General features: G+C 35.7%; 2 protein-coding genes and 1 long non-coding RNA gene across 3 annotated transcripts; 2 read left to right on the plus strand and 1 right to left on the minus strand.

Moving 5' to 3' along the window:
- Window positions 1-2: 2 nt before the first annotated feature.
- On the plus strand, window positions 3-1,477 carry LOC6649526. The gene is made up of 2 exons (XM_002072134.4): window positions 3-473; window positions 535-1,477. The coding sequence occupies exons 1-2, from the start codon at window positions 337-339 to the stop codon at window positions 1,463-1,465; spliced, it is 1,068 nt and encodes a 355-aa protein (XP_002072170.3). The 5' UTR covers window positions 3-336; the 3' UTR covers window positions 1,466-1,477.
- Window positions 1,478-1,502: 25 nt separating this feature from the next.
- LOC6649527 (cyclin-dependent kinase 2) lies at window positions 1,503-3,435 on the minus strand. Its single transcript, XM_002072135.4, has 7 exons — window positions 3,171-3,435; window positions 2,622-2,817; window positions 2,449-2,559; window positions 2,202-2,363; window positions 1,948-2,145; window positions 1,695-1,886; window positions 1,503-1,586 (listed from the first exon to the last, which is right to left on the minus strand). The coding sequence occupies exons 1-6, from the start codon at window positions 3,296-3,298 to the stop codon at window positions 1,737-1,739; spliced, it is 945 nt and encodes a 314-aa protein (XP_002072171.1). The 5' UTR covers window positions 3,299-3,435; the 3' UTR covers window positions 1,503-1,586; window positions 1,695-1,736.
- Window positions 3,436-4,261: 826 nt separating this feature from the next.
- Window positions 4,262-5,195, plus strand: LOC124459703. Its single transcript, XR_006953741.1, has 2 exons — window positions 4,262-4,580; window positions 4,737-5,195. It is a non-coding gene; the product is annotated as an uncharacterized LOC124459703 (long non-coding RNA).
- The last annotated feature ends 9,129 nt before the right edge of the window (window positions 5,196-14,324 follow it).

Consider the following 14,324-nt stretch of genomic DNA (forward strand, 5'->3'; position numbering starts at 1 on the left):
ATAAAAATCAATTTGCATATGTATAAAGCGGGATTGGCAGCTGCCAATATGGCTCGAGGGGAAAGTCTTTCCACACTCTTAAAATTGGGTTATTAGTTTGCTTTAGACATATATGTATACTAAGAATTATAGGGTTAACACAATGCCAATACAAATCAATATGTATCTATTAAGACTTTCGCTATATATTTGGCAAAATTCGAATAAATTTTTACTAGAAAGAACAAGACAATAGACTACAAGACAATGATGAATTAGGTTGTTGGCCACAACGCGATAGAGAGATGAAGATCTCATCAGTGTGATACGAACCAAGAACAGCAACGGTTGGTCACTATGGAGTTACAATTGTATATATCATTGGCATTGTTCATAGCATGGAGATATCCTGATGAAACTTCAGGAGGAAGAATAACAAATCTCGATTTGGAAAGCAACAACAACTGGATACCAAAAGAACAAACCAACTTTGGGTAAGATCGATAGGGCCAATATACCAATCATAAATCTTAATAAATGATCTCATTTAACTAGTTACAACTATGTTCCGCATGGAGGTTACAAGAGGCAACGTTTGCATGTTCGCGGCAAGGCGGCACCAACAACCACAACTGAGCGTCCATTCATTAGAGTCTGGAACAGCTTTGTACGCAGCGTCCAGCCCAATTTTAGTCTACGCAATCTAACCAATCCATTGGTTAATCTTTTTAACGATGGCACTGCCAATATAATTGAAACTCCGCCTGTGTTTGTCCAGTCAATTGATCCTGAGGAGCAGCAGCAATTCCAAAACGTTGAAGTAGATCGTCCACAGAGTTCGAATAAAAAGAAGCGTAAGCGTCGCAAGCAGCAGAAGCGAAGACCTGTCATTGATTCAGAAGAATTTTATGATCCATATGATTATTATGGAGCACCACCAGCACAGCCATCTTTATTGCCTCAGGCTCAACCAATGTTTTTCTTTGATACCAATTCGGGCAGCTATTACGGAGTGCAGCGTTTCCGTCCAGAAGACTTTGACGATCAAAGAAACTACTACAATCAATTCTATGGAAGTGGTCTGCAATCCCAATCCAACGAAGAAAACGGGGAAGAACCCGAAATGGAAGACGAAGAACCCACACCATTGGCTAAACTGAATACAAAGAAAGTGACGCTATTGCGACCCTTGACGCTATTAGTCCAAACAACCGACGACAAAAACGATGTGAATGCAGCTGCAGTTGAAGAAAGTGCATCAACTGAAGACAACACAACGACTGAACCTTCAGCCGGCGACAGTGAAGACGCCGAGGCTAGCTACTCATCTCTCTCTGAGAGCATGCGCAATGCCTTGGGCACGTACATGCGCGACGATCACCTTAATCGTCAGCGTCAACGTCATGAGGTATCAGCAGCGGCCGAATCATCAGTTTCAGTCACCCCACGTCATCGACACGGCTATTTTCGGCTGCGCGCCTGGTAATTCTTACAAAAGCATGGTTAATAAACTCCACGAATAATTTAGAACAGCATGAATGGTGTATTTATGTAGTGAATGAGATTTTTACATGATGTGCGGGAAAATGATAAGGAGCAGCAGTGGGCTGTAAGAGAGAGATTAGACCAAGTCGTTTAATATACAAAAACAAAAAAAAAGGAAGAATATTGGACTACAGCTTAATGACTAAATGAGGTACAAACGGTTGACTTACTTTACTAACAAGATGGTTACAAAAATTTTGCTAAGGGTGATCTCAGACAAGTTGGGTCATACGTGAAGCACTGCCTGCATTTGGATCGACAGGCAGGGCCACATTATCCACATGCTGGACATCATGGAAATACGTATGCTTTAACGCATCCTTTGCTGATATGCGTAAATTGGGATCATAACGCAGCATAGACTGGAAAATCAGGTTGTATAAGGCAAAACGTTTCAAAAGGAACAGAATGTCATCCGCTTACCATTATCAGTTCATGTGCCTCATGTTCGCGTATTGCTGTAGGCACATTGGTGGCTTCCCATTTGGGAAACTTGGCTTTAAAATCGGGTAACTGTGTAACTCCTGGCCATTTGCTCTCATCCGGTGTACTCAAGGTACGGAAAATACGATATAATTGATCGATTTCGCTATCACCAGGAAACAGAGATCGGCGCATTATCTGCAAGCGGTGACTGTAATGCACATTCAATTGAATTTATGTGTTTTAAGGCTTACCATCTCGGCAAATATACAGCCCAGACTCCAGATATCCACGCCTGTAGAATAGAACTTGGTGCCCAACAAAATTTCAGGTGATCGATACCATAATGTGACCACTTCATGGGTGTATGCCCGCATTGGAACATTGAAAGCTCTCGCTAGACCAAAGTCAGCTAGCTGCAATTGAAGTAAATCGAGGAAAGTTATCATTAAGAATCGTATTAACTCTTTCCGTCAGTTGCAAGACAAGTACTGAAGCTACCTTTATATTTCCCGCCGTATCTACAAGAAGATTTTGTGGCTTGAGATCACGATGCAAAATACGATTGGTATGACAAAATCCTAGGGCATCAAGTATCTGGTACATGTAGCTCTGTCAATGGGAAAGACAATTTATTAATCATTCATCAGTATGCTGGACTAAACTAGACTTACTTTGATTAGTTGCGGTGTGAAGACATCCTTCTTCTTGTCCATTAGTTTCTTGAGATCCATGTTGAGATACTCAAATATCATGTAGAGATTATTGCCAGAAATGACCACGTCGAAGAGTTGAACCACATTCTTATGCTTTAGATTCTTAAGCAGGGATATCTCTCTAATTGCAGTCGAGGGAACACCTTCCGTTTCACTAAAAGAAGAGGGTAAAAAATGGTTAAATGGCTTAAACAATTATTATGGATAAGATTAAGTCTTCAACACGATGACGTTGCGATGTACTTCACCATGAAGCCGAATCATGTGGTGCTACGTCTTAGTTCTTGTTGTAGCGCAGCACTCGCAGAATCCGGGCTGCTTGGTGAAGCCTTACATGAGTTGCAGGAGTCAGAAAATTTGACATTCGTCAAGGACACGGCATAGGTAATGCCGGCGAATATAAAATTGATGGGAAATTGTCCACTTTTTAGTCCACTGTAGATGACCATCTAGTTTCTGGCAGTGTGTTCTTATTTTGGGCACCGGGTTTGCATTTGGACTAATTACCCTTCCAACCGGATTTTTTTTAGCGCCACATCCTGGCCAGTTGAATTGCTACGCGCTTTGTAAACAATCCCATAGGTACCCTCGCCTATTTTCTCTGCGCGTTGAAAATTGTCCAACACCGTTGTCATTGGGGCTCGCTAAGTCAAAGGTATCCTTCAATGTAGGGGTTCCTTCCACTACATACAAAACACAAAATTGGAGGGAAAATAAACAAGCCTGCATAATCAGCAACGCTAATGGCGGCACGAATGGTATATTCAGTGTGACCGTACACGCATAGCCTGCGCACAACTAAAAAAATACTGACAGCAGCTCCTAATTTAACATGCGCCAGTCTCTGATACTCTTGCTGCATCTCACATGTATCATTAGACTTCCATACAATTTAATTTTTTAATTATGCTGATATCCTCCTTGGAGTGATTTGAAATGGTTCATTTTGAAACTTATGTCAGTAATAATACGAAATATTTACCAAGTTTGAGTTAATCTATTAACCAATATCGAATCATATGTGTCACAAACGGCATGAGAATAACTACCATACTTTCGAATAGGTAGAGCATGTTATGTTTATGTTAAATTCATCAGTTTATCAGCGATATACTGGTGGTCTAAATATATCGATAACTAGTACATTCGATAATTATTGAGTCGATTACGACTATCGATTTACGAAATTGCACCACAAAAGGATATGTAAAATTGAATTTGCTTAAAATGTATTAAATAAATAAAAAATCCGAAGGATATTTAAAACTTTAGCACACATACATATAAAGTCAAAGACAACGTGTTTCTTAATTTGTTAACAAATTTTAAGGAGATTTTAAACATTGAATTGTTGGCTTTCAAACAAAAATCAGGTAAAACAAGAGAACAGAGTTGGTTAACTAAGGTAATTAATACACATATATAAAGGCCAACTATTTAACCAAAGATATTTTTCTATATTATATATTTTTAAATTAACCTGATGTGAAATAAATTCTACTTCTTGCAGCTAAACATATTTTATATTCCGATTAAAATATGTGTTATTGTATTTAGAAACAGTCATTAGATTCTACAAATCTAAAAAATAGGCAAGTATTTCAGTTTTATTTATTATTAAACTATTGGAATTTCAGAAGACATCCGTGCTTTATTTCAGAGACGGAATTATGGTTGGCACGGAATCCCTAGCACCCAAAGATGACACCAGACTACAGAATCTAGTTCAATAATCAAGAAAAGAAACTAACAGAGTCACTTCCCACCATAAGCAGACCCAGAAGTTGTTTAAATGCTTTCTATGAGAAGAAAAGTGAAGGAAAATTCCCTGTTTTGCATCCGTGAAATTGCCTGTTTTTATAGGTTCTCCTCATACGTTTCATAATCTAGGAGAAGAACACCCTAAAGAGAAAGCAGGTAATGAATTTAGCGGGCTATACACACTATGTGATTAGGAAACCAATCTTTAGGAATTAACAATACCCCTGAAATAAAGATATTTGCGACACATCCACAGAAAATGTTTTTTTTTCATTTTTTTTATTAAATGTTCTTTTCTTTTTATTTCTTTAGATTAAAAGGTGTACGAAGTCTGTTCTGAAGTAAAGGACCTCATTTATTTTAAAGAAAACCTGATGGACTTCCAATGCGCTATCTCTCTTATCAGCTTTGTTATTGTATGAATTGAAGCATCTCTAGTGCATTGAAATTGACAATAGACCATCCCGATGATGTTCAAGAAAATGTTAAGGAGTGCATGACGTACGAGCATTCTGCAAAAATAACTGCACGGATGTCCTTCATTGTCTACGTGATTGAAAGAAATGTTGGACCATTGCACAAGATAAACCAACTGACAGCCAATTCCATTTCAAATGAAAACTCCACTGGGAAAACTCCTCTCAAGGAGACGGAGAGGAGTGTTATCGTAGCAACAAGTGTCTAAATTTAAAAGGCAAATGGGTAGATCCGTTTTAAGATATTATAATCTGATTTGATTTGCTATTAAAATACTTCTGTAACGTTTAAAAACCCATTTCATGATATTTTATGTGTTGCATTTAACATTTTAATTGCTTGTAATTGCCACACGCAATTGTAGAATTCTCTGTATCGGATGTATGTATGTTTGTATATGTTCTGGCACATCCTGGGTTGAGCTTGACTCCATTTGTGTTTTACGTGTTGCCATAAAAATGCCATAAAAAAATATGTAGTACATAAATGTATGCACAATGTACAAAATATTTTGATTCGTAGACCAAAACATTTGCGTGTAAATGTTCCTCTAACGCGCACCCTGGAAAATCTCATTTTATGGCGCATTAATCATCCGCAAAAGGAACACGAAGGGGTATGCGTAATCAAGTTAGATGTTGGCCGCGGGTTATGTGCGTGTCCTTACCCCACCCCCCATCCGCCCCATCGCCACTGATGACTTCATTTCATCTTCTTACAGATGACTGTGTTTTCGAATGAAAGTTCAAATAGTTTTGCTTCTAATTTGGCCTTGCTGTGAAATGTGAAATGCGAGAGAGAGAGAGAGAGAGAGTAATTTTTAAAAATAATGATATAAGTTCTTTGCACATTTGCTTGCACCTGATAACACTTGCTCCATTAGGAGAATTCCGAATACTTACTTAATAGCTCTCATAAGAATATTAGAGTGGCCCTAAAATCAAACACTAGCATCCAGTAAGCGGGAGAGCGAAAATTATATGACATAACCAATTTTCCGGATAAGAATATACACTACAAATGTTTCAGGGAGAAAATCGAAGAGTTAAATACCTGACAAGAGATCCACTAATGAGGCTAGGCCTTATAATATGGAAAACCTGACTTATATAGTTCCAACAGACTTCATAAACATTTATTTGTTATGTAGATATCTTCGAAATTTTAATGTTTTGTTTCTGAAATAGAGCTAATAATGTTTTTAATACAATTGTATTGCATTTGTATGGAACTAAACTGTAGATATAGATATATTTCTATAGTTTAGTTTAATCCACGCCCGAAATTCTGTACGTAGAGCAACATTCATGCATGCCACATGGTCAGGGCTATTATTGGATAGTCCTAAGAACTAGTTCTCTTGTTAATTTTGGTAATAATTGACTAGAGATGAATTTAATACACATCTAAAATACAATTTTGAGTAGACATAGAATACATAAGAAAATTTGGATACAGATTGATGGAACTGATTATGAATATGAATGGGTCAACTATTTCCAGAAGAAGGTTCTTTATAGTTTATTCTTCTTTTTTTACCACTTTTCTTTTTAGTTAAGGGCCACTCTAATGCCTGGTTGTTAGAATTGTTTGGCTGTTTGCTATAGTTAAATATAAATTATGCCATGCTGATATGTACTTAAGGCTTTTGGCGCCAACTGCAGTATGTAGAGTAGTTGCTGGGCCACTGAGTCAGCTGAGACTTGAAAGTTCTCTGCTGCTGCGAGTGAAAGGGAAAACTCAACGTGGGGGATGAAATTGAATTTTCATTTTCCACCTAAATGGCAAGGTTTTTTTTTTTGGGGGGGTATTCGCGTGATTTATGCATTTGGGGTTTAGGGCAAAACTTGAAGGTATTTTCAATTTATTAAGGAACCAGTGGGCAAGCAGCAGGAATTAAGTGCACTGGTTGAGTTTTTCGATGGATTTATAAATCAAACTGTCAAAACTTACAAAACAAAAAAAAGCAAAATGCTAAAAATTAAAAAACGAAAAACAAATTTTTGGCTCTCTCTAATGACAAAAGTTACGGGACGAACTGAAATAATTTGAAAGAAGGCCACTCACTGTGCGGAATTTGAATTTGAATTTTGTTTACCCGCTGTCAGGTAAATGCCGCGAAATTCAATCTCTTTGCAGAGCAACCAGATTTATTTGGTTTTACTTTTCTGATGATGTGTCGAGATTCCATATATAATTCAACATTTTTGGGTAGTTAGAAACTCTTTGTTTTACATAAATATTTATTCAATGTGATCGAAATGTATAGAATTTACATATTTTTCTAACAGATTTATTCATAGAATCCAAAAAAAATTCATAAAATTTAGCTAATACTTTAAAAATTGAATCTGAATTGCATTCAATATATATGCAGAATGTTATTGTAAATAAACCAATGAGGTTTGAAGCTTTATTTGTTAATAAAGTGTTAATTGTTTGAATTAATATCACTTAATCATTGGCAATCGTTTTGTTTGTGGCTTGTGTAAAAAAGAGTGCATTTAAAATGAAATATACGAATTGGATTTGTGATGAAGTTTGTTTGTGTGAAGCATCAAATGTCAAAGTTGCCATCAGCCGGATCAAGTAAATATGTACAAGTATGTACTTATATATATGTATATAGCAGGACTGTGTGTTTTTTCAACTAACGAGCAACTCAACTCGGCCTCGGATATGGGATAGCAAAAGCTTCTGTTAAAGTCCCAGGACCTGTCATTGTCATCAAGGCAAGAGCATGAGTAGGAGCAGGAGCAGGAGCGGCAGTGCAACTTGTAATTCAAACAAAAGCAAAACATCTACAAAAGTCATCCACATAGGATGTTCATATATATTTATATACCCAAGTATATCTGCAGTAATACATAGATATGTATGAATGTATATAGACAGCTGACTATTGACCGACGATTCTAGTTAGAATTATTTTTAGACCTAACATTCTTTCTCATCAGTTTAATCAAACTAAGAAAGATGTTTATATAATGATAACCAGATAGATTAATGAACTTTAATTTAAAATGAATAGAATTATTCTAAGATAAACCTTTTCCTTTTCTATTCCCATAGCCAATGTTAGGTATGTTAAGCCTACTATTTATTTTAAATATCCTTAAAAAATAGACTTGGCTATCTGAGGTTATTTTTCCATGTGTTACTGAGAGGCAGAAGGCGGCTTTTGCTTTACCAAAAAACGTTTTGAAAGAGACGCATTTAACTTCTGAAAATGTTGTTGGAAAAATGTGACATTAAAGTAAGGTAAAGTTTATTTGTTAAACGTTTTTGGGTCTCGTCAAATCAAACTAAACGATCCAAGGGTAAACTAAAAGATTATCCATGTGCGTTGGGTAAATAGCAACATGATTACTTTTGATTTTGTTCATTTAATCCTCCCCCTAAATTTAGCCAACAAATGGAGGGGGATAGATTGTCTACATATGTGTATGTGTGTGTGTGTGTGTGTATGTGCGTGTGTGAGTGTGCGTATGGGAATAAGTTTAAAAGTTGCTCATGTCTGGCATTTGAAATTTGTTGCAAAATTATATTGCGGGATGTTGCCTATGGACGTTCTTTTTCGTATGCGGCATACGTATTGCGTATACGCGGCGTATAAGCCCCCAAGACAAACACTAGGAACAACCACACACACACAGAAACACCCCCACACCCCACCCCCCACTCTCTCTCATATGTCTCTAACATAATGGCATTGAGGCTGTAGAAATACGGCAGCATCTTTCCGCACATTCTCGTAAATAAGTTTTGAGAAGAAAATAAAAAAAGAAACCAGAAAGGAAACGAGCGATAGAAAAGACGAAATAAGCGTTACGTCGCCTAGGTTTCCCCCTGTAAATAGATAGAGGAATATATAAAAATACATAGGATACACAAGAGAGAGCAGAGCAAGAAAGGATTGTTGTCGCATTCACTACGATAAATGGCCCAAGAGTTCGCATTAAGTGTGAAAAATCTATAAAAAGTTATAAAAGTGTCATTAGTGCCAACAATGGCAACGACAATGACAGCGACAACCACGACAACAACGACAACAACGACAACAACGACAACGATGCCATGTCAGCATCCAGAATCTTAGTGCGTTTAAGCCTTGTAATAAGCCCTGTCGAAAGGCTTGTTGGCAAGTTTTTATTTGATTTTTGCATGAGCATGACAGCGGCTTGTTTTTCACTTTCCTTGCTAAATAACTAAAAAAGAAGTGAAACTAACACAAATACAAACTAGACAGACTAGGCAAGTAAAAAGGTTTTTCGTGTACAATTTGAGAATGTCATAATGTTAATACGGGTCGTCCCACGTCTGTCCTCCTGTCCTCCTGTTCTGTCTGTCTATTAGACACTCTACATTGTGCATTCATTCATACATTATTATTGGATAATAAATAAGTAGGCAGTTAGGTATGTACATATCTCTGTGTATGCGGCCGGCCAGTCAGTCAGTCAGTCAGTTGCCAAATATGCCTATCGCTGTTTGTTCTCTCTCTCTGTCTCTTTCTTTCTCTCTGTTTGGTTGACTTTCTTGCATAATTTAATACGAAAATGGCACGAACTGATGGCGTCAGGTTTTTTTTGTCAGACAGACTAGCGCGTGTTATATTTCATTTTGTTTGAAATCAATACTTATAAATTAATGAGATACCATATGCATACTTACATTTGACTTGTACAAGAAAAACTGATATAAATTACATTTTATTATTCATTTTGTTTATCGCTCGATATAATTTCAATCAACATTCACACAAATGTATGTACATAGCTTCATTAACAAAACAAAATTGTGGTATGTATGGAAAATACAAAAGACTATGAAATTCCACGAAAATGAAATCAAATCAGAAATTTCTTTATATAAATGTTAAACCTGGAGCCAGTTTTGAAAATTTGCATAGATACGAAAGGTCACTCAGCACATATACAAATTATAGTAAATTTTTTAATCCCATTGTAGAATCAATTGAAATTTACAATAATATGTAATTTAGTTTCTAATTTTTGCAGATTTTTACCTATTTGGGGTTTACTCTATTAATGTAATTTATAATTTTTGAATAGAATGTAAAGATTCCATTCAAACAGTTTTTTCTTTAGGTCTATAAGGTGTTAATCCATATAAGCCTACTAAATTTTTACAAGTTTCTAATATAGTTAACCACTTTTACCTTAAAACTAAAATAAATGGTTAACCCATTTTGGACCAGGCTGATTTTAAGTTGCGAAATGACTTTTTTAAAAAATAAAACATCCTGTCTGTTTTAGTTTGGAATAAAATTGGTTAAAAAAATGGATTTGAAGGTTCATTCAATGTAATTTTTGCGGAACTAACCATATAGTTTGATTGAAATATAGTCAAATAAAATACAGAATCTTTGAAAACATACAAAACTTGCTGTTCGAAAAGTCGAACAGTGGTCCAATGGGTTAAACTCAATTTTTACCATATCCCATGGTAGTTAGTAGTTTCTAAATATAAGAATGATTAATATTTGTTATACACTAATTCGCAAAGTAGATGCTATACTAAATCTTGGATGCTTTCCACATTAATAATGAACGTCAGAACTATATGTCGTATACAATGAAATACAATTCAAGCAGTTCTATATATCATTGAAATATGAAGAATTCATTTATTTGTTAACGAATTGACTGAGGGGCTAATCGTCATCTTTATCTTAGAATTAAGAACCCATGACTTTTATCTCTTTATTGACATTTCTACTTTGACAAATTATTAGATTTTCCACCATTATTACTTGGTTTTTTAATAAAAAATTGACAAAATTTGTTATCCATTTATTTAACTAATAACTGCAATTTTCAGATTTAAAAAATTATATCTAAAGAAGGTACAAGGTGGCGCAAAAGAAGTCATCCGATGTTGTTTGGCTCTAATTTTTTTCTAAATAAAAAAAACGTATGTTTATTTGGCCAATACTTAAATGAAATTCTCAATGTTTAAATAAACATAATTTAAAAACAGAATCAAAGTTTTTTATAAACAAAAAAAATTAGAGCCAAACAACATCGGGTGACTTCTTTTGGCCCGGATGACTTCTTTTACGCCACCTTGTATATCTAAATTTTATGAAATTTTTTAACTGCCGTTGCCAAATAAATGTATTTTCCAAACCTTTTTCTTTAAGCCAGCAAAAGGTATTTAATTAATTTATCAAAATGTCGTTTGGGGTGTGTATTTAAAGTTAGCTGCTTGATTAAGCAATCTTTAGTTGTTTAGTTGCCGATTCCTTACGTTTTTCTTTGTTTTGCATTGCTTTTTCTTATTTAGAAACTTTGTTTCTTTGCATGCAAGTTGGTCCTATCTTACTGTCTTGTCATATTGAATGAAATAAGTTTATTTCTTATCTCAGTTCGACTTTGACAAATTTTAGCAGAGTGGATTAATTTCTTTCACCTACCTCTATACCTATATATATATGTATATGCTGACTTTGCCACAACAGGCCAAAGTGAAACTTTTGTTTGAAAGCCAAGAAAACTTGACTGGTCCTTGGCTTAAAAGCTTTAATTAAGGCACACGGCGACGCATCGCGTTGTTAGGTAGAATCAACAGGTGATTTTTGGTCAGAACTCCAAGTTTGTGCACAAGCCGCTTAAAGTGTGACGCGCTTGTGTCAAGTCCTTCGCTAGTTGAGCTCTTGAATCTTGAGTTTTGCAAATTTTTCATGTTTTTTATGAGTCTTTGATGTATCAAGTTTTTTTTGGGTTTATCAAATCTTAAGTCTTGGCCACAAATATTCGACTTTTGAAAACAGATTCCGTGGATTATGCAAGTGCCATTCCATGTGTTTCAATTGCCACCACATTCCTGGAAAATGTCCTGTTGACTTTTGAACACGGCTTTCAGGACCTGCTCATGTTTCAGTTTTCATTGTTGCGTATCATCAGTCGGCTACCAACTGGCGACCACTGCGCATGAATCACGCCCACATGTTGTTGGCGAGCGCCCACCTAGTTGGAGACTGAACACTTTTTGCGTATTTTTCTAACCTTTTGTTCCACTTTGTACAGTGTGTGGCATTAAGCAAATATTTGCTCAGGTTTCACCTGCTTCTGCTTATGTCAAAGCGACATTTACGGGGCAATGCAATTCAGGTGGCATTTTAATTTGGCACAAAAGTGCACTCAAATTTTCCATTTCCATATGCGTGTGCGTATGTGTGGGTGTTTGAGTGGGTGGAATCGTTTTGGGAGCTCTACGCTGCGTATACGCAATTCGCGGTTTGCTTAATTGAGTGTGTGTGTGTGTGTGTGTGTGCGTGTGGGTGGGGTTTGTTTGGCATTCTTCTGAAAAATTACCCTTAGGCAAGAAAATATTTAACTGTCACTTTCCTGTGGGCCATATAATGTATGGCAAAATGGCATGGGAAATCGTCTCTTTTGCAACAATCAAAAGTCGCTACTGACAACATCCAGACTTGGATCTACATCTGTCTACCATCGAAATCCTTACTTATTCATTTCGCATTTTAATTCATTTCATTCCGCTTATTGCCGCTTCCTGTGCCCCATTCCCCCCTTTCAACACGCTGACATTTTAGAAAATTTCTTTCTTTTAGCTTAATGCTGCATATTTGCTTTTCCTTCTGGGAACGGTGCGTTTTTTTCTTCTTCTTTGCTTGATATTGTGGCAAATTTACTTGTTTTTTTTTGTTGTTCTTCTTGTTTTATTTAAATATATATAAACCTTGTTGGTCCTTTCACTGTTGCCATTGTTCTCGTCTTACTGCAGCAGATAAACGAAAAAAATAAATAAATAAAGAACAGCGGAGGATTTATTTAAAATTCAACCAGTCAAAAGTCAAGTTGATGGAGGCTAATTAAATCACTGAGAGAGGTTTAACACTGTCGAAGGGTCAAAGAGAGACAGAGAGAGAAGGAGAGAGAGAGAAAGCTGTAGAGAATGCTGTGAAATATTTAGCCAACTTTTCTCAGGGAATTCACTTGAAATTAAAGTTGGCCTCTGTCTATAGCAGAGTTAATTTCAACAGACTTATATCCACGTATATCTATAAAATAGTCAAATGGTTAAAATCAATGTCAGATGTTAAAGGATTTGCTTGTTTTTAACATATTAAAATACTACTAATGTTTTCTGAATTTAGGAAAAAGTCATATACCTTCTTCTTGTTTGGGTTCAATCGATTTAAACATAGTAATAAATCTTTTTTCGTCTTTACAAAAGTCTTGTTAACTTATTGTCGCCTGATTAGGACTAACATATACAGAAAAACTATATTTATTGCTTGATTTAGAGTAAAAAATTTAAGACTTCTTGGCATGACGCATTTGGAATACTAGGAAATTTGTATTTCAAACTTTCAAGTGGTTATTAAACTTAAACCAAATGATTAAGCTGAAAGCTGTTTCTGCAGCTGCCCATTAAGGTAAAAATTAACTGAACAAATTGAGAGACTAATAGCTCACATACAACATGGTTTTGGTAAATTAACTCACGTTTAAATATAAATAATTAACTCTTAACTTTTCAAGAGCGACTGGCTTTAAAATTTGCCAATTATTCAATAATTTTTGTGCCATTTCTATTCTATTTTCTACTTGCTGTAGACTGAAGAGTTAAATTCTGACAAAATCTGCTTTATTTTGCCAAGTACTTATATATATGTATTTGAAATTTGAATAACATTAGTCAAATTACAATTTGTTGCGATATTTTTACTCATTATTTGCAATGTGCCTTTGCGGGTTTCCCTTCAATTTATATTGATTAATGACTAACCATTGGGGAATGCTTCCAAATGGCTTCATTAGGATTTTTGTTGTCCAGCTTTCGGTTTTTTGTATGTTGTGAATGTAATTTTTCTTACTCAGCCAATTGGAGTTTTCATTTTGGTGATAGGAGGAGGGGGGGCATTAGTTTTAAAGTCGAGAGAAGGCAGAAAAAAGTTTTTCGTTAATTAGTGAAATGGTTTTTTGCACACTGATATCTGGTTATGTTGTGAGAATCACAACTGGCAACAACAACAACAATGGTCTCCACTACGTACTCCCATCATCCGGTAGTAGTGACTGCCATGGCAACGTGGCGAACGGGCTGGCTCTGTCAATGCGGTTGCCATAATGCCCCGTAATTACTTTGTTAATGCTCAGCGTATTATGTTGGTAAATTAAATTATGTACCACACTCCACACATAGCGACAATAACAAAAAAAAAAAAGGAGACAAAGAGAACAAGAGACTGAGTGAAAGAGATGGAGACTAATAGACCAACAGCTGCCAGTATATGGCATATTGAAAAATTTAAAATTTAGCGCACTTTTGAAATATTTAAACGCACTTAAAACAAAAATCAGAAAAAGCATAAAGAAACAAAATGTCAACCACTTGACTGTCAAGGCATTTTAACTTGCTACGGTTTAT

Source organism: Drosophila willistoni, chromosome 3R (assembly GCF_018902025.1).
Source record: "Drosophila willistoni isolate 14030-0811.24 chromosome 3R, UCI_dwil_1.1, whole genome shotgun sequence".
Classification (NCBI taxonomy): Eukaryota; Metazoa; Arthropoda; class Insecta; order Diptera; family Drosophilidae; genus Drosophila; species Drosophila willistoni.

Bases quoted from the DNA above. Each gene is read 5' to 3' on its own strand.
- LOC6649526 (XM_002072134.4), top strand. From the start codon at position 337: ATGGAGTTACAATTGTATATATCATTGGCATTGTTCATAGCATGGAGA. The intron at 474-534 runs GTAAGATCGATA...TCATTTAACTAG, and splicing joins AAAGAACAAACCAACTTTGG to TTACAACTATGTTCCGCATG.
- LOC6649527 (XM_002072135.4), bottom strand. From the start codon at position 3,298: ATGACAACGGTGTTGGACAATTTTCAACGCGCAGAGAAAATAGGCGAG. The intron at 2,560-2,621 runs GTAAGTCTAGTT...TCCCATTGACAG, and splicing joins TCACACCGCAACTAATCAAA to AGCTACATGTACCAGATACT. The intron at 2,364-2,448 runs GTAGCTTCAGTA...CTTCAATTGCAG, and splicing joins ATACGGCGGGAAATATAAAG to CTAGCTGACTTTGGTCTAGC.